The sequence below is a fragment of the Miniopterus schreibersii genome (assembly GCF_964146895.1).
Source record: "Miniopterus schreibersii genome assembly, chromosome: 3".
NCBI classification, from domain to species: Eukaryota; Metazoa; Chordata; class Mammalia; order Chiroptera; family Miniopteridae; genus Miniopterus; species Miniopterus schreibersii.
Window position 1 is genome coordinate 62,839,546 of NC_138103.1, and position 24,057 is coordinate 62,863,602.

The 24,057-nt window shown below is 41.4% G+C and overlaps 1 protein-coding gene across 2 annotated transcripts in view; it reads right to left on the bottom strand.

Annotated features, from left to right (window-relative positions):
* Positions 1–20,992, bottom strand: part of RASGRF2 (Ras protein specific guanine nucleotide releasing factor 2) — a gene marked incomplete at its 5' end in the record, with an annotated part of 164,424 nt that extends 143,432 nt beyond the window's left edge. For both annotated transcript variants that reach the window (XM_081132240.1, XM_081132239.1), the window contains one exon: positions 20,705–20,992. In XM_081132240.1, coding sequence (XP_080988366.1) covers positions 20,705–20,992 — 288 coding nt within the window. The remainder of the gene's footprint in view (positions 1–20,704) is intronic.
* Between the last annotated feature and the right edge of the window lie 3,065 nt (positions 20,993–24,057).

The window sequence follows — 24,057 nt, forward strand, 5'->3', positions numbered from 1 at the left end:
GGGGGGAAATGCTTTTTATCTAATATCTCTTATTATAGAACAATAAAATCTACTTTTTGAATTCCCACGCCACATAAATATGTTCACTTAGAATTTTGAATTTTATTATTTCCAAGGAGCTCTTTCATGCATAGTTATTAAATGGCAAAACAATTGTTCTAATTAATTATATAAGATATACAAGTGAACTACAGAAAACTAGAACATGTAAGTAGGCATAAAGAAAATTAAAATAACCTAAAATCTACAAACAGAATCAGTATGAACAGTTAGAACTTGTTTTCTTTCAGAATATTGGAAATATAAATTCATATATTTCTCTTTAAAATACTGATCGTTTATAAATACTCTTTAATAACTCATTGGCATAATTATATGAGCAATATCACTGTGTAGATATTCCATAATTGAAGTACTCAATCATTATAGCTGGCATCGAGGCTATTTCCAGCTTTTCATTATTAAAGGCAATGCTATAATGAGCATCCTCACATGCACATTTTTGCACACTCATGCTACTGTATCCTTACGACAGACTCCTACAAGTGGACTTGCTGGATCAGCGTAGACATGATGAAGTCATGATTTTTACAGCACAGGAAAAATTTAGCTCATAGATTTTAAAACATACATAATGAGAAGAATAAAAAATACGTGATTTAAAATAAAACATAAAATAATAAACATATCTGTATTTGAAAAACACAAAGGAAAGTATGTAACATTATTTAGAGGTAAGAGTTTACATCTATTAAACTACAGCTCAGCTGTCAACAAAACACAGACTCTCAAAATAGCGTATGTGTAGGGCTCTGTCATATTTGCTAATATGACACTTGTGCCCCAAGAAATATCAGCTAAGTTTACTCAAGAAGCTCCTTGAAAATAGAGCTCTGTGGGCAAAAAACATGGGTGCCATACTCTAATCAGCACTATGCGACAGAAATGTGACGCAAGCCCTGTATGTAATTTAGCTAGTGGCTACATGGAAAAAGGTAAAGAGAAACAGGTAAAATTAGTTTTAATAATACATTTTATTTAACCCAGTGTATTCAAAATATCCTTTTAACATCTAATCAAATTTTTAAAAGTTAATATTTTAAGTTCTTTTTCTTATTCAAATTCCAACGTGTATAAGAGTAAACACTTAGCAACACATTTCAATTTGTTCTAAGTGCTCAAAGCCACGTGCGGCTGGTGGCTACCATAATGGACAGTACAAGGCTAGAGCAAAGGTCTGCAAACTTTTTCTGTAAAGGGCCAGGTAGAAAATATCTGAGGCTTTGCAGGCCAAGAGGCAAAATCAAGGATATTGTGTAGTTACTTAAATAGCACCTTTTGTCTGGGTGGCCCGTCCAGGTAGTGAGTGGCTTTGCACCCAAGTGCTCTCAGGTGAAGACATGCTCAGGATACAGAGCAACTGGTCCAAAGGTCTGCTGTAACCTGGATCCCAGAGAGCCCCTGTCACCTCCTGAGGGCCCAGGTAATTGCAACTTGGCCAGGTGGCCAGAAAAGTGGAGACTCAGCCACTGAGACTCCTAGACAGAGATTCCATCATTCCATGCCCTGAATTTGCCACAGAGACTCCAACATGTTGGTGGTAACCAGAGGGGCCCAGAGTGGGAACAGAACAGGGTGGAGGGAGAGCCTGGGCCACAGCTTGGTCTCTGCAGCTTGGTGTGCCAGCCCACCTGGTTCTAGAATAGACTATCAAGCAAGAGAAGAGTAACAAAAAAAATTGCGTTAGGTTCTAAGAAATCCTATTTGCTTCACTTTGGGTAACTCAGATTTTCCCTACACTTTTTTGGTGTGAACCCATTTTAACAAGTGGCCAACACCAAGGCACACAAGTGAATATTCCTCATAACAGGTGGCTCACTCTGAGAAACTCTGCTCTAAGCTAATTTTGTAAAGCCCTGTTTGATATCGGGAAAAATCCCTCACAGTAAACCTTATTCATAATAGAAGCAAATTCCTAGGTTCCTCGTCAGGCTCCCGTCTTTCCTTGTTCCCATGTCCCGGAACACTATGCCAGCTGACATTTTCAAATCACCCCCCTTCCCCTCCCTGCAAGTCTCCCCACGACTCACAAGCCAATGAATGTGGTCTGCCTTGTCCCCCTTGCCTGTCTTGCCCAAACATTACTTCCAGTTTGAACCTAAACGTCCCCAACGTAAACCGAAATGAGTTTAGCTCTTCCTTCTTCCTACCAGCTAAACTTGGTTCCTCCGTCAAGGAGCAAGGACAGGACCTCGGATGTTCCTACAAGCCTCCCTGACACACAGTCAGACAGGTCCTTGTCCCCCTCACACGTCATCAGAGATGTCCTCCGAGCGCACAGCTCATGTCCCCCACGGACTGGACTTCAGGCCTGCACGGGATGCACCTTAACGCTCGCCCCTCGGCCTCACTGCGGTGCCGCCCAGCGAGTCTCACACCTGCTTAGTGAGTAAAGGAGGGCCGGGCGCCGGGGCTCTGAGCAGGGGCCCGGCACAGAAGCACCTCCAGGCCTCCTGAAAGCTCCGGAGGGAGATGGGGGTGAGCATGCAACCTTCAGGCGAAGAGCCGCCCTAACCCCAGCCCGGCCTGCTGGGTTAGCGGGGGCCATGCCGCTGTGCTGCTCCACTCTCAGGGGCTCAGCCACGGCCAGACTTCTGCCTCCCTCGGAACGCACGTCATTGTTAATGCTTAGTTGCTCTCGAAAGATATTTCATACATTGCAATTTTCCCATTGAAACTAGATGCTTTAAAAAAAACCACTTTTTAGTATGTCTGAGATACCTCCTAAAGAGGAGGTTTGTTACTAGAGCACCACAACACACACACCCCCCAAGGTGCACTCACAGGCCTCAGCAACAAGAAGCAGCACGCCTCATTGTAAGAAAGTCTCTTTCCATCTCAGTGGTACCACCCAGGCTGCTGAACATCCCATTTAAGAGTCTAACCAGCACTTTTTAATGTTTTCAAAGCTATCAGGAAGTACAGGTACCATAATTTCCAAAGCAAATCATGACCCCATGTCCTGAAAGCCCAGATGCTCTTATGGAACTATAGAGGAGAATATTTTAAATCAAGATTGTTCTGGACAACTTGGGGCCCATGTTGCAGTATCAATTAAGCAGTGGCAAGCCAAATAATAGTAAGAATAACAACAAGTCTTAATAAAACCTAAAATGGGAGATTTTCACGTCTTAACAGCAGCTGTGTAAGTAACTAGTGTTGGTGTATTGGGACTACAGCAACACAGTCAATATATAAATACACAGTTCCAAAATTTTAAGTGGCTTTCAGACAAATGTGCAAAAGAGATTACGAAGTATCTAGAAAATGCCTGCCTGGATTTTACTGGGATGTCATTAGCAGCAATCCTGAGGGATCTGGGGACTGGGGTCACAGGGGATGTGGCAGGCGAGGAGGCTCTCTGGAAGCTTCCACTTCGCCAGCCAGCAAGGCAGCCAGGTGCAAAGCCAATGGGCCTTCTTCCCTTACTCAAAGTGACAATCTCCCAACAAATCTGCCTTCCGGGATCCTAAAATAATCTTCAACGAAAAGCCCATTTACTGAAACTCACGTGGGTAAACAGTTCAGTGGCGTTCCTTCAGGAGTTCTGACTGTGGCCAAACTTTCAGTGGAAAGGCTGACAATAATCCCAAGGAGTCAAGGCAGCTGTTAGCAACATTAAAGGTAGGAAAGAATGAGTATCCTAACTCAGGAGGGTTTAATTGTTCTGTTTTGGTCTTTTTAAATCACAAAAGGTAACATAATCAAATTTAAGGACGGCTAAAATGACCAAACAGTCAAATTTGCCATTTTCTAACCACAATGGAAAACTATGAAAACCCACTGCCAAAAAAATAGAAGATGTTGTGGTTGTATGAAGCAGCAGCATCTTGAATTTTAGTGACCGAAGATCTTATGGCCCAAGGGGGCTGCAGGAAAAGATAAACACCAATCGCAGTAAGGATCAGCTGGTAGCAATATCTGCCATTTTTCCAAGTAGATTTTCACTTTGAAAGCCAAGCACTGAGTTTTTCTTCCTCACACGATCATGATTTCCCCTGTCCTTATATTAATTATTACCAGAGGTCAAAGGCCCTGAGAACATGACGCTATACAGACATCCACACACCTCTATGGTGTTGCAAATGCACACACAGCAAAGGGTTTTGAAAACACAAATAAGTGCCAAGTGTCTCGGTCTGGAAGCTACCACTTTTGCTTCTAGATGGTATTATAAAATGCAACCAAAGTTAGTAAAAAGGTTTAAGAACTAGCACATCAATCAAATGTGCACGATGATCGAAAATATCTGAATTTCAGAAAATGGAAAACATTATAATCCAAATATACTTGAAATCAATGGAATATGGTCAGATCAGGCATTTCTACTTTGTGCATTCTAATGGAGCCCATTGATCATGGCCCCAAGCACTCTCACTATAGTCAGAACAAACATCAACCCTAGGGAGAGCAAATTCCACTGACAAACATTCATAGTCTAGCTGTATTTCCAGAAATTAGATTACCATGTTTGGCCATATTTATTTCTGTATTTTATTCACAGATAAAGCCATACTTTCATTCCAGAAATTTACATTTAACATTGGGTTTCCAACCAGTTACAAACTACCTTGCAATGCAAGTGGGGTATTTATTAGAGAGGCTAGTTTTTCATTAAGGTGGAGAAGTTGAGGAAACACCCTCATCCTGCTGGTTAAGAAGATGCGTCACTTCCTCCTTTTCTGTTTGTTCTTTTTTTTGCATGTGCCTCCACCTGCCTTGACAATTTACCCACAAATGTCATTCTGCTGTTCACTGCAGCATTACTTACAACAGCAAAGCAAAACTTTATAATATTAAAGCAACCCAAATATCCAACAGTAAGAGAATGTTTCTTTTATATCTGTGTAATAGAAAGAATGTTGTGTGGTAATTAAATATATTTTTGAAAAAATATTTACTGGCAAGTAAAATGATAATAATGATGCATTTAAAAAGTAGGAACCTGCCCTGGCCAGTGTGGGCAGTGGTTACAGTGTCAGCCCTCCCGCTGCAGGGTCCCGGGTTCGATTCCTGGGCAAGGGCGCATACCTGGGTTGCGGGTTCCCTCCCATTCCCCAGCAGGGCGAGGGAGGCAACCAGGAGCAACCAGGCATTGTGTCTCTCCCACATCAAAGTTTCTCTCTCTCTTCTCCCTTCCTCTCTTCCACTCTGAAAAGCAATGGAAAAAATATCCTTAGGTGAGCATTAACAACAATAACGACAACAAAGCAGGATCCAAAACTCTACATACAATATGATCCCAAGTATGCCCCCTTAAAAAGGTATCTATGTATTTATTATGTGCGTACACAGACAAAACCCTTAAAGGAAATCCTCCAACAGTTCAACACATAGTTTTCTCTGAGGGATGGAATTTCAGATTTCAGTGTTCTTATTTTATAGTTCTTTGTGATTTTCAAATTTTACACAATAAACATTACTCCTTTTAAAGAATAAATTTTAATAATGTCTTAAAAAGTTAGAAATTGTAAAAGACACACAAGTAACAGATTATTAAGAAATCAAATGGATAAAATATATGAAAGCATTTTGAAAGCTAAGTAGAATTATACACATATCGTCATTTAATTTTAAAATATGAATAATACCTACTATTTTAATTTCCATTGCAACCGCATAGAAATGGAAGGTTAGATGCTAGTTACGGCAGAGATCTATTTGGGTTCTTGAGCTAGTGTCTGAGACACCTGGACAGATTCAAGATCTCAAACTTCAGTCTTGACACTCAATTATTTATAAACAAACAAGCTCTATTGTTTATCCCCGACCGAATGTGCCTCCGATATTCTTTCACAAAACTGGGATACGATGCAGGTGTCTGACTGGCATCTTCTCGGGCTGCAGTGGTGCCAGAACAACCGATCGCTTCTATATATAACTCGTGGAATCAAAAACTATACACTCTCTGTACCCATTCACTGACTTCCTTTTCCGCCCCAGCTTTACTAAGATAAAATTGACAAATAACATTGCTTGAGTTTAAAGTGTAAGTTTAATGAAGAACATGATGATTTTATACACTGTATGCTGTGCGATGGTTACTCTGTTAAGGTTTAGTTAGCAAATCCATCACTGAGCATCACTGCCGGTGTGTGTGTGCGCGTGTGTGTGCGCGTGTGTGCATGTGTGTGGTCAAGATCTACTCTCTTAGCAACTTCAACGATACAATACAGTATTGTTAACTAGAGTTATCACGCTGTACCGTAGATCCCCAGAAACATTACTTTTATAAATAAAAAGTTGCTTTTAAAAATGTTCTGTTAACATGGCAGTTAATACCAAAAGGGAGAAAAATTTATTTACTTTTCAGTACACATTTAAAACACTCTCTGTAAAAAAGAAAGAAAGAAAGAAAGAAAGAAAGAAAGAAAGAAAGAAAGAAAGAAAGAAAGAAAGAAAGAAAGAAAGAAAGAAAGAAAACTTTTAAAGCACAAAATCAATTTAGCTACATTTTCCTTCTGAATAAATTACTTATTAATCTCACTTCAATATATTTAATAGTTATTACAGTCAGAAAGACCTATTCAACAGAAAGGATTTAAATGACAATGGGAAACCCATTCACTGATCTATTCTTTTAATATTTTCCTGCACTTGGTAAAAGTAATCTTCCAACTATTTCTTAAGGAATTTGTCATCCACTAAATATTCTCCATAGAATTTTTTAAACTTGAACTCATAAAGATGCTAACAAACTGGGCAGAGAAGCTAGCAGGTTCTCAAAATAGACCATAAAAATGAACAGAATACACATCTGTGGTAACCAACCTTTCAACTGACCTGTTGTTTAAATCATCATCATTTAAATGAAAAAAATGTAATTGTGAAGTACTTAAAATGGTATCTTTGTAGCATTTTAGTTAACAAGACACTTTTCACTTAGATTATTAATTAATTTAATATTTCCTCTTTTTTTATGAGGTAGGAATTATTGTGCCCATTTTCCAGATGAGAAAATGACTAAGCTTGACAATCCAGTTAACAGTGGATCCCAAATTGGAACTCAAGAACTTTGCCTCAATATAGTGGGCGTTCTGCACCATTGAACCAGATGAAATGCCATTGCATCTTCAGCGCTAGAAGACGAGGACGTGGCAGGTGAGCAGGAAGGAGGGTGTTTCCAGCTCCACCTGGCATGCTGAAAGTGAACTTTCATAATAATGTTCACAGCAGGAAATTACAGCTAAGGCACTACAGTCACAGGATGCTACTGTTCAACCCTTTGCTTCAACAGTTCCAGAGACAACAGGTGAAAATTGCCAACAAAACAAATACAAAAAAGTACCTTGGCTCAGAACAGAAAGACAGCGTACATATAAATGCCCCTTCTCATTTGGTAACATTTACATGGATGGAACAGGTTTCAAGTATCATTCTCGGTTGCCCAATGTTTTAGAAAACAGTATTCACTGCTCTGGATCAGAGAAGACTACAACCTAGTTAGACCTAGTGGCCAAAAAGTGGTGGCATAAATCAAGGCACAAAGAAGTTTTCTCTGAGTCATGAGCCCTTGCATAGCCAAGTCTGAAATGGCAGGGAGGGCTGTGTCTCCTGCATCTTCAGTGCTGAGTCCTTCCTGGTCGGGACAGACACCAAGAAGGAAGCCTGCACAGGACGTGAGCAGAACGAGAGAAAGATCGAGTGCTTTGGAGACAGACTGACCTGTCCCCAGAACCCCACTCTCTACCATCCCAACTCTCAGGCCCTCAGCACAGGCTCAAGCACACAGAGGTTATGGAGGTTGCATAAGCTGGTTCTAATGCTTCCCTTAGATAAATACGGACCCATAGCTTTGCTTTGTTGACTTATTTTCATGAATCGGGGGTGGAAACAGTAACTTGTCTTATAGGCTTTATGAAGGTGGCCAGATCACACTGGAAGTTTTCCACTCAAACTGCAAATGTACCAAGAGGAAGAAGAGGAAGACTGAATAATACAGAGCTGTCCCCTCTCGGTTAAAAAGGGGAAACTGAATTTGATTAAGCTGTATTTCTAGCTCCTAGGTAAGGGCCGAGCTCAGCAAATACTAAGTTACTAAACCAGGCTCTATTATTATTGTTGCTTAATAAAGGTTTACCTACGTTAATTACTAAACCACTCTAAACCTCAGTATCCTCATCTGCAAAACAAAACAAAAGACACCCTCATCTCAGGGTGGTCATGAAGATTAAATGAGATAATATATGCAAAGTGGTTGGCTCTTTAACCCCAAATCAGCACTCACTAAATGGCAGATCTTATAATTGTGTAATACAAAACAATGTTCATAAAAATCTAACAAGTTAGTACCCTAGATGGAATAGTCTAATTTTTATTTTGTTTTACTTTCTAACCAGAAAGGGATGACTTATGCCTGGAGAAAGATGATTGCTTTATACTAAATGCTCATTAACTAAGAGGACAGATTAGACAGACAAATGATAGATGTTCATCAATGAAGAGAGATACATAGATAGATAATGGATAGATAGATAGATAGACAGACATCAGATGAGGAAACTACCTAAAAGGAAAGTTTAAACTAAATCCTCTATGTAAAGCACAAAATGGAACTTATACATTAGTAACCTCAAAATATACCTCACCACTCAGTAGTAGGATAAAGATAAACATCTGTAAAAATTTTAAGAATATAAAATCATATTTTTGCTTTATTTTGTCCAAAAGCGCCATATTCAAAGATGTTCAGAATTAAATTGATAAAATAAGGATTAGTATTTTGTCATTACTGAATTAGAAGTAACTAACAGATGAATTTCCAGGAAAAAACACACACAACACCTCTTCCACTGTTTGAAAGGAGTTTCACTCATTTTTTTTGTCTATTAACACTCATTCCTAAGTGGTAACAGCCAAATAGCTTGTTACAGACCCTCCCCTTACCCCCTCAACCCCACCCTGCCATGCACACACTAATAATTAGAAAAGCTGGACACAACATACACACCAAAAAATCCATTTGAAAGTATCAGTGAGCGCACAAGACAGCCAGAACCTAAGAAGTAAAGACACCTTCGAGAAGTAAATTAGTGAGTTTGACAGTCTTGGAAGTTGTTCCTTTCAAGGAATTTGCTGATTTCTAAGTGGTAGAGAGCCAAGAGGCTAAGTGGAAGGCAGCGGTTAAGAGGCAGCATGTTGAGCTGTTTTACTCACGGTGTTGAGTTTTTAGCAGTCTTGTGGAGCTGGGGGGAGACCAAGAGGTAAAGGGATTTGTAAACACCCAGAACTACAGATGAGACCCCGGAAAGACTATACTTTAGAAATTAGGGCTAACTGGAAATAGACAAATTCTCACAAATCCTGAAACCTAGCTTTCACCAGCTCAACCCCAGAACTGATTAATATAAGACAACCCCATGCTAACACCTGCGAGAAGGCAAAAGGAAATTCTCCCTGAAGGAAAATATCATGCAGAGCATCCAATTATCTCTTTGATTTTTCATACACATTGTCCAGCATTCAAACAAAATTCTAAGATATGCGGGCAACTATTAGCTTACTGCTGAGTCCCTGTTGAAACTGACCCAGAGAAACCTTATAACTCTCCAGCCAGAAATTCCCATTTTAGGATGAATCAACTCAGATTCAAGAACTAACAAAGTAGGAAGGGCCAAACCTTGCTTGTCAAATGGAAAAATATATTCAAGAACATGGCTAGTTTGTGTTCAGCAGCATCTTACCCTTGCATAAAAAATAGCAAGCATCCCTTTGTGGGGAGACTTTATCTGCTCAGCTACTTGCAGTAAAGCCACCGACTCAATGGGGCCATCAATTCACAGAGATTCCCTAAATGTCTGGGCCTGGCTCACTGGGGTCTGGCTAAGCTGAAACCCAGTGGCACCCGCTGGGGTCCTGTGGCTCTTCAGCCTCAGTGTCAGCTACACAGAAGCAAAAGCACATGTAGTTGATCCAGTCAGGGGGCAACACTGAGACTTGGGGGCTGCTGCCAATGGCATAGCTGTTTGGTCTGCCACTTGGAAAACTAGATACTGGCAGATTAAAGAGACCCTTCTTAGGAAACATGAACCCAGGGACAAACCACGACTGCTGACTGAACTTTCTGGAACACTCGTGTAGAAGCCCATGGGAAGGGGTGGTTCTGCTGGAACCAATTGGAAGGAAGCTGCTGATGGCACCTGACTCTATCTAATGCAGAGGCTACCACACAGGGCAGACCTGCGACTCTTGACAAAAGTTGACCCGTTTGTCTCACAATGGAGAGACCAGGTCACAAGGGGTCGAGCTGTTCCCGCTCCTGGCAGGTCGGCTGCCATCAGACCTTCGCACCCCTCTCAGGGCCATCAGTGCCGCCTCACCATGCTGATATTTCAGGTTACTGGCTAGCTATTCCAGCCACGCCGCTGTGGCCCCTGAAACCAAGCTGTGTACTCAGCAGTGGACTGACTGTCCCACTCCCTCCCCTCACTCCCTCCCGGTCCATACACTTCAGTGAGGCAGTTTGATCACCGAATGCAGGTATTCTGAGGAAGGAGTCATCCCTTCTTGGCCACTTCCTGGGCAATGATCTGGACAAAGTCTGCGAGGGTTATAGGGCATTATATAGATAAATTTTGAAACTGAGGATTCTGCCTTGACCAGCGCTGGGCATTAAGCATTTTTCTCACTCTTAACAGCATCCCCAGGCCAGCCTGGTAGGCACAGCCTCCAGGTGGTAGCATAGCTGAAAGGGGGTGTCAGGGATTTAAACTTAATTCTGGTTAAGTTTTACAAAAGCGCTCTTGCCCCTCTTGGACCTGAGCCTTCCGGATGAGACATGTAGGTGCAAATAGGCGATAAATGGGGGTGACATTAGAGCTACTGGAATGGGATAATCATGGTATGAAAATTCTTGTGCAGGTCTTTTGGTGCATATTACAACTGCATTTCTAGGGGAAGAGCAATACCAGCGCTGGGGAGAGAACACCTCAGACCTGAGGAAGTGTGAGGAAAGGAAGAACATTATACCTTCTGTCTTTTAGAACTGCCCCTGGAACCTTCCTCCAAAAGGAAAACATACCATGTAACAAACCAAGAGAGAAGACTCTGTTTTGCTTACTGCTGCATCTTCTATGATCCATGAGATTGCTTTGACCACAGAGCAGCAGGGGAGCGCCCCAGCTCCTTTCACAAAAAGTACCTTTGGATGTTGTCCCATTCCCATCCATGTCATGGGCAGATAGATGCCAGAAAGAAAAAGGTAGCTTACTCTACATTAAAGTTTTCAACTTCTCTTCATTAAAAGACACCGTTAAGGGAGTAGAAAGGCAAGCCAGAATAGGAGGAAATATTTGCAATACATATAACTGACAAAAGACTCATGTCTTCATAAATATTAGAATGAACAATATGAAATTCTGATATTCAATAATTTTTTACATACAAAAATGACAATTTGTATAATTAAACTTAACATTAAAACTTCTATGGATCAATAAGACAAGATAGCTCAAAAAAAAAAAATGGGCAAAAGGCTGAACAAGCACTTAGAGACAGAGAACAGCCAAACAGTCAATAAGTACTTGAAACAGTGCTCGACATCATTATCAGAGAAATGAAAATAAAAGCCAAACGAGATACTACTACACACTCATTAGAATGTTTAAAACTGAAGAGACTGATACCAAGTGTTGGCAGGGATGTAGAGCAACAGGAATTTGCTGGTGGGAACACAAACTGATATAACTATTTTGGAAGACATTTAGCGGTAATCATTGAGGCTGAATACGTGTATATCCTATGAATCAACAATTTCATTCCTGGGTATATACTCAACAGAAATGCATACATGTATGTTCACAAAAGACTTGTACAAGAATTTATGGAAACATAGCCATATTGTTTGTAATAGCCTCAAGCTGGAAACAATCCAAATGTCCATCAAACAGCAGATAAGGAATGGCTATGGAAACTGCTGTATACTCATCCAGGGAAATACCACAAAGGAAGGTAATGGGATGAACTGCAACACCCAACAACATGGATGAATCTCAAAAATATGATGTTGAGGGGAAGAAGCCTGGCACAAAAGAGTACCTACTGCATGAGTCCATGCTAAAGTTCAAAAACAGAGCAAAGCAATCACTAATGTTAGAAGTAAAGATGGCACTACCCGAGGTTAGGAGACGTGAGGACGAACAGGTAAGAGGTTAGTTTCTGGAGGAAAGAGCACATCAATTGCTTGATTTGGGTGCTGCTTACAAAAATATTTTTACTTTATGAAAATTCATCAAGTGGCACGCTTATGATTTGTGCACTTTTCTGCATGTATGCTATACTTCGAAAAATAGTTTTATATTTAATTTATTGTTAACAGAACAATGTTCAAATGTTTGAATATTAAAATATTAAAAAGTAAAGAAAAATATGACCATGAACCCTAAGTAATAAAGGAGGCTAATCAGGACCAGAAGACAGAAATTATATTAATGCAAAGATCTGATATGGATAAGGGGAGGGTATAAAACTGCTACTGAGGAAAGAGAATGTAGTTCAGAATGAATAAATACTACTGTACCTATATTTATAAATAGTTATAAATATTAATTAGTTTGATGCAGACATGTCAATAATAATGTTTATCACACCCACCAAACTTTCCATGAAACACCCTTATCCATGGCCCCTGCTCTTTGCCAGCCAGTCCTTGGGCTGGTAGAGACCGGTGGTTTTGTCTGGCCCCAAAATGTGAACTGAGAAATCAGATACTTTCATTAGAATATGAGCCTGAATATACTGAGTAAAGAAGAGATGCTGCAGTGAGAATTAAAACAGAATAGAGCAGTGCGATTCAGTACCACGAGGGGCATGGCCGCCTGAAGTTAGGGAAAGCAGAAGCTGTGAGAAAACAGAAGCTGCGAGGAACCAGAAAGGTATAAACATGCTGAAAAACAGGTCAGCCCGTGCCAACATCCAAAGACTAGCTAGGGCACGAGAAGAGTAGAGTGGGACTCGCCCTTATGTTGCTTTATAATATTCCCACTGTTCCCCGACCACACACAGAGGCTACCATAATTCAAGACAACTTGAGTCCGTATGTCTTCCTTGCGATGAAAAGGGCCTAAGCAAATCATCATCTGACAGAAACCGACTAACCCTAGAAAGGTTTAGCAACACCAGAAAAAGCAGACTACACACTTGATTAATGAAACCTTAGTAATTGCCTTAAAATAACATTGACTAGCTGCTGGCTCTCGGAATTGATTTTGAAAGATGGATGAAACATTGGTTTATGGAAGACGTCCTGGCTGTTGCAAAACTATGTAAAATCCTGACACCGTTAATTGCATCAGAGGCAGAAGCTCTGTCCTTCACTCTAAACAAGACCGTTCCATCTGCGCAGCTGAGAGAGTTCGGTGAATGGACTTCGAAAAGGAAAAGAAGAGTCCTCGGCCAGAGATCACTGATCATTTAATTTCCCTGTGACTTAAAACAAATCATGGAAATACCTTTACACCATGATCAGGGTTAAACAACTGATTTCTAATTCCTTCCCTTTAGGATTTAATATGCCTGAACTTGTTTAAAAGTGAATTCCACCACCTTTATGTCTTCACAACTACTATCTTAAATTTTTTCCTTTATAATAATTTCAAAGAAACAAAAAGACTATAACCCTTATAATAACACACATTAAAACAGAAATGCATGACAAACTCTTTCCAAGGCCATTCTTTTCAGAGCCACATCTACTGCAATCTTCGGTGCCAAACAAGGGCTATGCCAAAAAGGGAAAACTTCCTTATTTACGAGAGAAATAATCTGATATCTGGGACTTGCTTTAAAATAGACTAAAAGAAAATCAAAACAAACCAAAAAATGCGTGGAGGAAACAGACACAAAAAGAAAGCAGAAAGTTGATTGTGGAAGCTGGGTGATGGGTATATTGGCGTTCCCTGAACTGTTCTAGCTTGTGTGTGTTAAAAGTATTTTTTAAAGAGGAAAGGAGGAAAATACTTCCTGAGTGACCCTAGTAATGAAAACAAAAAGAAGTCAAAGAAGAATTACATTAGAAAGAAGTAATAAAAACACCAGCTGGCAAATGTGCTGACTTTTCATGGGCCAGGCCCCAGGGTAAGAGGTTGACGTGGACCATTGCCTGCGAGCCTTGCAACAACCCGATGATATAGGTACTGTCAGGATCCCCAGCTTACAGGTCAGGGTCCAGGTTAAGAAAGAGAAATTGTTCAACATCATATATCTTTTAGTAGCTGCATCAAGACTGAAACCCCCACAGTGTAATTCCTGAACTGAACCATACACCATACTACCATCTGAACTGGAAACTGATATTCTTAAAGTTAAAAGAAAGGAAATTCATGTTGGATATGAGCAGTCTCCTATTCCTATGCATCACTGGCATTATCTCGTCGTGACTTCTCTTGTAATGGAGTTATGATGTGACACAATGAGCCTGGCCCAGGCTACCAGCTCCCTGTTCCCACAGAGCTAACCCCAAGAAACCTCCTCCTTTCTAATCAGCAGTCTATTTGACAGCACTAAACCCACTGTTTAAATTAGTCACACAAATGGCATGGGCTCATAAATACAGTTCAGGAAATGAATCAGGCAATGTCTAAATTAAATCAGACAATGACAAAATAAAACATTTCAGGATCCTGAAAAGAATGCAAAATACAGTAACCAAAGTCCCTCAGATCCCTGCTGTTCCCATCACCATACAGCTCAGCAATGTCACACTGGTAGTATGGGAAGAGGTAATAAAAGAAATTGTGGCCTACATTTAAAGAAAATACAGTACTAAAGGATCAATAAATTTTATTTTTAAGAGTAGCTTTTATTACCACAAGTTTATTTGTATCTTCTCAATCTTAGGAGAATTCTCTCCTTAGCTTCTTCTACTCTGATGCTGTATATTACGCTTACACAGGCCTCCCCAATTTTCTCACTTCTTCTTTCACAGCTTGAAAAGAAAAATTTAAGTAAACACAGATCAACTCAAATTTTTTTTTTCCATCTCACTAAGAGTATATTTGGGGTATTTTGCATTCACTGTGAGGAGGTTTAGGAAAAATAATTTGAATCCTTGTTTTCCATTGAATCATACCTTTTTCAAGTGCCAGTAAAAAGGAAAACTGTGAGAGCATGGCTTTCTGCATCTCCATTCCACCTACTGACACCAGTGTTTTCTCAAATGAAAGGAAAAAAAGAAAAAGAAAAACCTGCTACTATTTTTCTCCTAAATATACACACAATCATATTTTAATTTCTTGGGTAAAAATGCTAAAATATACCCTTTGGTGAAGCCAAAATAATGTATTTATAATTTCTCAATCAGCTAATATTTTAAAATTACACCAATTGAAATGAATGAATAGTTTTGGAATAATGGTTAATTTTGAAATAATGGCCAAATGTTATAAAATAACCAAACATTTACCATAGTGTTATATTGATACCTAATAAATATAATTTCTAGTTTTATTTAAATATTAGCTAAGATTTTACTATATACAGTCTTAAATTAAGGTAAGCTAATTTCAGAGAGGAATTTATACTGCGATTAATTTAATGGAATCATTATACATCCTTAGTCCTAAAAACCAAAGCTACTCAAATTGTAAACAGTTTGGATTTACAACTCAAATCTTGAAATATTAATGATACAAATAAAAATCTGTACACTCCAACACATAATTGCATAACAAATGTTTAATATTTAATGATAGAAGATAGCACACTCAATAAACACACACATACCTCTTTCTTATAGGAAAAATGAACTTTAAAATTTGGAAATTAGGATTTAAGACCTAAGTAAGTCCATATTGTTTATCGCTCTGGCTTATTTCATTACAAAATAATCTTAAAGACTAAATTTTTGTATACCACAAAATTAAAACTATATTGACTACAGAAGTAAAATTTGTGGGAAAATATGTACAAAATCAAATTTAAAATATAACCTGCCTTAAACAAACTGTGATCTCAACAATTGTTTTAATAAACTATTAGCATTGGCTCACTAAAACCAGAAACATTTGGTTATGACATTTACTTTAGGACATATCATCATCCAATAAAAGGTATGTGTCCATATTTTTTAATTCTTGAAAGAGGGGAAAAATTATGTTATCACACTACAAACAGGTTCCACCATTTAACAGTGCATTTAGCTCTCACTTATTAAAACTCACAGAAAAGTACTGTCACAATAAAAATGTATTTTTATCTATATCTGCCACGTCAAAGATGGATTTTTCTATATTGAATTCTTAATAAGTACAATAATATAAATAGTAATGTTTATTGTAGCCAAAAGTAAAATCACTAAATTTTTCTAATTCATAAATTATTTTTCTTCATTTAAGTTTAAATGGAAGAATGATTACAAACTTCCAGTAATAAATCATTTTCTTCCCTAAAGTATATTTTAAAACTTTTTATAAGACTTAGCAAATATTTTATTCCATTTCTCCTTTATTTGTGTTCAATAAGCAATGGTTGGAAAGAAAACACCGAGTTGGCTACACATCAATTAAACACCATGAACTAGAATGAAAACCCACCACCCACACTCCCCACCCTCTGCAAATGTTTCAGGGCCTGCATGAGCTCTGCTCAGTTCGATAGGATGACTAAAATCCTCTGCCTGTGGTCCAGGAGGGAAGGCTAAAGTGACTGGCTAGCATTGAGGTGACAGGGAAATCACATCGCTTTCATCCCTCTACATTAAATCAACACGTTTAATTCAGTACAAATATGACAAGCACCTACTACTTTAAACCTCCAGAACTGGAGAGACATTTTCCCCAAAAAGCAGGCTGAAGAGAACACTTAACATTATCTGAAAAATGAGAATAAAGATGGTTTTGTGCCTAAATGTCTCTCCTACTAGCAGGGAGACAGACACAGCCACTTAGACAGACTGAGCTGTGCGCCGCCACCTGAAGGGCAGATGTTTTTAAGATCCCTACTGAAGAAAATGAGCGCCATGTAAACTAGTAAGTCCCGTTTTTCTTTGAAAATGTAATGGTCTGCGATCGTATTCCTCAGGAATCCCAACAGCCCTTGAAACAGCTCCCAAAAGGAATGTAAAAATTAACAGAAAACTGGTTCACCTACAACAACTTCAATCCCAGCCCACCCAGATCTGAAATTTCCTGAAGCTCAGTGTATTTAAATTGTCTCCTTAGTAGGTCAATCAGCAAGATTATTCAGTCTTCATACCTGGAGTAGGATTTTTACTATCTCCCAAGAACTCTTTGAGTCTCAGTGTTACCACAGGCAAAAATGGAATACTACTAATCTCTCAGAGCTAAAGTGAGGTTCAAATCAGATGAGCTCATGGAGGATTACACCAGGCCTAGCACGTAGGATGCACTTACTAATGCTAATTCCCTTCTTTCTGAAACACCTTCACCTGCAATGAAAGGTACGTTATTTTTATTTTCCATAAACGGAGCTGTCGTAGAAAGAAGTACCAACAACATACATTTTCGAGAAAAGGAACACCACTTACAATTTTTTAACTAAACTCGTTTGGATTGTATCACCATAACTACCGCTAAGTAGTAGCCACTATGGTAGGTTGATAAGAGAGCCCTGCAATCTCCCAAAGACCTACCGAACTAAGAGCTTGGGACACTATGGAAAAAAAAAAGAGCAATGCAAATATTCCTTCAACCGAGGCACATTTGGAAGGTGAAAAAGTTTTTCTTCTTCTTGACTGGAAACAGTCGAGGGCAAAGTGGTTAAAAAGACAATTGTTTTCTTTTGTCAATCGAATTACTTTGAGTTATTTTTTAGATGAACCAGGAGTGTTTTCTTTTTATAACTCACTTAAAAATACAATTAATTAGCATTTTAATCTTAGTTGAAGGAGTAGAATTTAAGTTGGCAAGAATGATTAGAGGTATTTTATAGCAAAAATTATATCAACTATAGTCACTGTCAACGACATTACAATATGTTGCTCTCCGTTGTGAATGATGTGTCTCTGCCTCAGGCAGTGACGTTTCTAGAGGTTTGCACATCTGGATGTCCACTTCGGTCACCTGCTCGTCCTCAGCTTCTCAGACGCAGTCTTTACTGGAGACTGGTAATCTTTAAATCTTGTGAAATTATCTTTCACATCCTCTACACAGCAAAAAGCTCACCCTATCATAACCTCAGAAACAGATGTCATTATTATAAAGCAACTTGGAAATCACCTTAGCTAAACCCTTAATTTTTACATATTAAGAAACAGATTTCATTAACAGATGAAAAAAAAAATAGAGAAAACATTAAGAGATATGCCTAAAGAAGTCACATAGAAGCCTGGTGGAAGAAACCCACGCTGCCTCCCTAAGTCCTATTTCAAGCCCTAACCTTCAACTTTGTTCCTGGGGTTGATGGAGATATTTATGTGGAAAGCTCCAGAATCACACTGGGAAAGGCGAACCTTGAGGTGGTCCCTGCTCAGTGCCTCACATCCACCTTCCGCCTCCCCAGGTTCACAAGGTCCTGCCGTCTAGATGCGAGAGTTGATGTGAGCACATTAGCAACACAAATTAACTGAAAGGGAACCAACTGCATAAAGCGAAGATTTAAGATAGGACGTTATTCTTGTCTCTTATCTTCACAGTTTCATCTGAATTCTTCAAACACACCTAGACAGGCAGTGGTGGAGAAAAGCATCAATCTGCCAAACTAGCCCAAGTCACAGAAGCATGCCTAAGAAAAGACAAAACTTGACAGATTTCCCAGTCCAACTCCTAATCCATTTGGATGGCTTGGCCTCTCTTTATCTCAGTTTTTCTACAAACACAAAAGGTTCTCATTTCTAACCTCTTGGAGATGTATAAAATGATTGAGAAATGCTCATAAATTGTATGATAAACAGAATTATGTTTGCATAAGACGACCTGTTTAAGACTTTCATTAGAAAGTGGCATAAAAGTCAAACTATCTGGAGATTACATTTCTTCACAAAGTTTGGGGTAAAAGAAACCGTTCTGAAGATGAGTGCTCAAATATTTCCCAAGTAGAAAAATGTTGGTTTTCAAAGAATACTAACTAACAGCCAGCCGTATAAATTGCAATAGGTAACAGTTCCCCACCTCCAACTCAAAAAAATACATAAATAAAAGAGGTTATCTCCTGATATTAGTGTAAATACAATGAGAAACATAGTTTGTAATTATGTATTCAGAGTAATTTAAAGTATGCTATTTTATTTAGACATAATAACACTTAAAAAGCCTTTTAGCTGTGGCTCATGGGGCCTTGGAGGACATAGCTTTAAATAAAATCTCACCAAAAGAAAAAATATATTTTTTTCTCACCTTGGAAAAAAAAATGTTTCCTCAAAACCCTTCTCCTGCTCGCAATTTAAATTCTAAAGTGAATGAACTGAAATTGAAACTTATATTTCCAGGATGCATATCTACAAAATTGGAAATCAGCTTTTCAAATGACTTTCAACTTGCCCTTAAAACCAAAGGGCATATTTTTAAAATTTCAGATCTCTAAGTGTTGTTATAACAAGTTTAATTAGTTAAGTCTGTTAAAGATTTACAGTGAAACCAAAGTGAAAAAAAAAAAAAAATCAAACTTCTGGTGATCTAGTTTGAATTCGTCTTAATTTTAGGCATTGTTCTGAGCGCCCCAGGGGTCAGGCAGGCACCTCATGGTCGTTCCCTCGCTAGCGCCTCCCACAGCCGCCCCTGGCGGTTTGCAGCAGAAGCCTGGAGTCTGACTTGCAGGTAAAATTCAGCTGCGAAATGTTTTTACGCAATGGCAAAGACAACCCGCCTCTTTTTTTCCCAAGGTGAAGACCCAGAAGCAAAGTGAGAACATTTGGGAATATAAAATTAGTCTGTTTTAACTTTAATAACCAAATGGTGGTATTAAAAAATACAAATTTCACATTTTCAGGAATGGGCTGCAGGAGTTACTAAATCTAGAGGGGCTTTTTCCCTCCCTGAGTCGTACATAGCAAAACTAAAAAAAAAGTATTACCCAGGATAGAAAGGTCACATTAGTTTTCAAAGCACTCATTTAAAAGTGCAGGGAAGAGGTCTTTTTAAAATACCCACAGGTTTAAACATAGCAGGAACGCGGTACCAGTGCTAATCCTGAGGGTATTAGATACACATTTCCCTTCGTAATTAGACCCAGCATGTGAAATGCTAGCAAGGTAAACCGACGTAAACCACAAAGACAGATTGAAAAGGGCAACAGAAAGCGCCTGTGCGCCCCGGGAGCCCGCCGGTTCCCTGCACCACCGGGAGCCAAGCACCTGCAGGCAAAGAGCCTACGCGCTCCAGCTGGGGCAGGGAGGAACCTAACTTTCCCCAGTAAGTTAGTTCCCTCTTGCTGTCTAATCCAACAGGTGTCAACACCTGTCACCACACTAAATCCTTTCGAAAGTCTCCAGAGCACTGGGTGGTTAGTGATGACGCTAAAAAGCCCCCCGACCCCGCTGTCAGGGTCGAGCCGCGCGCCCATTCCCAGCGGTTACACGCGTGGGGAGGAGGGATGGAGATGCGGAGGCGCGTGGAGACGCCCTGCCGCAAACGCAGCAGGGGAAGCTCGGTCCGGAGCAGGGGCCCCGAGCCCCGCCTGGACCTCTGGGGTCAGAAGGGCTGGGGAGCGCCGCGGCCGCGGGCGGAGGGCGGGGAAGGAGGGCGCGCGGTACCTGCTTGTCCAGCGCGTCCCGGGAGCCGCCCGGCCCGGCCCCGGCCCTGGGCGGCGCGGGCGCCCGCTCGCAGCTGCAGCCCTCCAGGAGGTACATGCCCGCCGGGCGGCCGCTCTGCTCGCCCTCGAAGTAGAAGAGCACATTCTGATAGAGGATGAACCACTTCTCGTGCCAGCGGCTCGCCTCGGCCGCCTTCTTGCTCAGGAAGCCGCGCTTGGTGCCCTCCTTGCGGGCCAGGAAGGCCAGGTACAGGGCGTGCCCCTCGTTGTAGCGCACGCTCTTCTGCATGGCGAGGGCGCATGGGGCTCAGCCCTGCCTCGCGGCCATCCGCCGGCGGCGCCCCCCAGAGCTCGCTCGCTGGGGTCCAGGCTGGCAAAGGGCGCCCCCTTTCCTGACGCTGCGCACAGGGCACCCCGCTGGCCTCCGGGCGCGGCGCCGCGCGGGTCGGAGGGGCGCCGGGTTGCGCCCAGGCACGTTCTCCGCCGCGACTGCCGCCCTCGTGGCGAAGCGAAGCCCAGCGAGCCCCCGACGCCCCGCGGAGAGTGGTCGGGGAGCGCGCCCCGGCCACCCGCTGCTCCGCCCGGAGTTGCGGGAGCCCGAGCCCCCGCCGCCGGCTGGGGCGGCGCGACGCGCGGCAGCCTGTAGAGGACTGTCTTCGGGCACCGCGCTCCGGGAGACAGAAGGTAGGACGTCACGTGGGAGATCAGCCGTAATCGGCTTGGAGACCGATTTAAAGGGCGAAGTCGGAGCGGCGACGGCGCCTGTGCAGCCGGCTCCCCCCGCGCGAGTCCCTCCCTCGCCCGCCCGGCCCTGCCCCTGCCCTGCCCTGCCCTGCCCTGCCCTGCCCTGCCCTGCCCTGCCCTGCCCTGCCCTGCCCCTGCGCGGCCCCTGCCCCGGCCTGGCCCGGCCCCCGCCCGCCCCAGCCGCCTCTGCTCCCGCGCCGGTGGGGCGGATCGTGGGGAGGTGGAGGCGCGTGGCGACGGCACACACCCGCTCCCACGCGCGCTCACACACACACACACAGACAAATATATATACTCAGATATACACAAATGCACACTCAAACACCGCGCAGCCACAACACACAAATGCTCACATTTGCACAATTACACACACAACGCTCACACAAAAAATACACATACACACTAGTCAGAACACACTCAAACACACATTCACAAAAACACAATTCTTACACAGTATTGTGTAAGTATACACTCACATATACACAAATACACCCACAAAGTGCACTCCTACACACAACGTGCAAACCATATACAAATAACACACTTACACAGGCAACTACACACATGCGCACACTGATATGCTCACCCAAACACATTTACACTCACAAACCACACTCATACACACACCCAAACTCACACATGCACACAACAGACACCTGCACACACACTCAACACACTCATACACAATTCATACAAACTCACACAGGCAAACACACACTCAGGCAAATACACAAACACAATAAACACGAACACACATACACACATGAGCACACAGACAGGTATACAAAAGCATTCGCACACACAAATACATACGCACAAGAACTCACAGACATGCGAGCACATACTCCTGTGGATTCATACCCTTCCCAAGCCCGCTGGCACATACCCCATACTTGTCTGCCACATCCACGCACTCACTCATCCCTGAATGTGTCTCCATGGTGGTGGGTGGAGTCACAGGGTGGCTTTGCATAACGGCAACCTTGACTTTTCCCTGTGTACCTGTGCTATTGTATTTAAAACAAGAATGAAGGGTGCCTGGGGCGCTATGCACAGTGGTTAGAGCATCAGCCCACAGACTGAAGGGTCTTGAGTTCATTCTGGTCAAGGGCACCTGCCTTGGTTGCAGGCTCGGTTCCCCGGGGGCGCATGCAGGAGGCAACCAATTCATGTGTCCCTCACGTCGATGTCTCTCTCTCTGAAAAGCAGTGGGAAAGTACCCTGGGATGAGAATCAGAAAAACAAGAATGAAGGAGAATGAGTGCACCCCACCCTGCCCCCGTTCCCGGAAGGTATCAGACGCTGTGGGCTCTGGAGGGGAGGGAAAATAATTTTCCTTTTACCCTTCTCTGTTCTTCTGGCTGGTCTAAAAGTTAAATAGACACGAGACAGATTAACAATAGAAAATAGTCAAATTTATTACATATGTACATATGTAATAAATACACAGGAGTGTAAGACCCAGGAAAACTTGTCAGCTAAGGTTTATATGCTATTCTGAGCTAAGGAAAAGGGGGTGAGGACTGTGCTTTGAAACTTCAAAAGTCAGGGAAACAACTCACAGGGAGAAGAGTTAATGTTTGGTAAACAAACGTGTTGGGCCATTTGAAACAATGGGACAGAGGAGACTTTGATCAAATGGACCTTGCTAGGCTCCGCCCTGTCATACACTAGTTCATATTAAACTATGGTTATCTATAACAGCCATTTCTCAAGACTAAGGTAAAAGAAGCTAAAATTTCTGCATGGAGTTTTCAACCAGGAAAAAAAATACCCAAACAAGGGAGACTTACTACCCCTGGCAGAATCCATCCCCAGAATCCATGCTGTCCTAGGTTTACTCTGTCCCCTTGCTAGGACTGGAATTCATTTGATTAACAAATCTTGCAGATACAGCCAGGAAACAAGACCCCCTACTATAAAATATAAGTGGAAGAGAAATGATGTGCCCAGCAGCTGTGGGAGAAAGCTTCTGAAAGCCCCAGGGAAAACCAGTATTTGATTCTGCTATACACACTTTCTTTATTCCCCTTAGTCACTTATCATAAAATGGTTTGCTATAAAGTGCTTATTGTTAAAAATAATAATAATAAAATCCTTTTCTGGGCCATGAATCTGTGACAATACACCTGTCTTGTACCACTACTTGTATGTTCGTAAATTGGTAGCCCAGGGGTTCAGCTTGTTTTGTAAGTGCTGTGTTTACAGAATATTTTAACTCTGCCTCACTGAGCAGCTGAGTGTTTTTCCATTTTACCTAAAAAAAAACAAAAACCTCTCACTATTAAAAACTATATAATAGGGAAATTGCCATTTGAAATTAGCATGAGAACAGTGGTTTTTTCTCTTTACATATTTTTAAATGTGTAAGAGACAGTGCTGTGCTAATTTGGGTTTAACCCAGCTGGGTTGTTCTTTAAAGGAGACACAAGTATGGAGACAATACATAAATGAGAACAAGGTTTTGAGCCAGATGCTAGATGCAGGGGAGATGGCAAGTGCCCCAGGAGACCTTTTATTTCTTTTTCTGTGGCCAAACTCCAGTTCTGAGATCCGAAGTGAGCTGACACCTGTTTAGCTGATGAGCTCCGGTTTTAAGAGGAAACCATT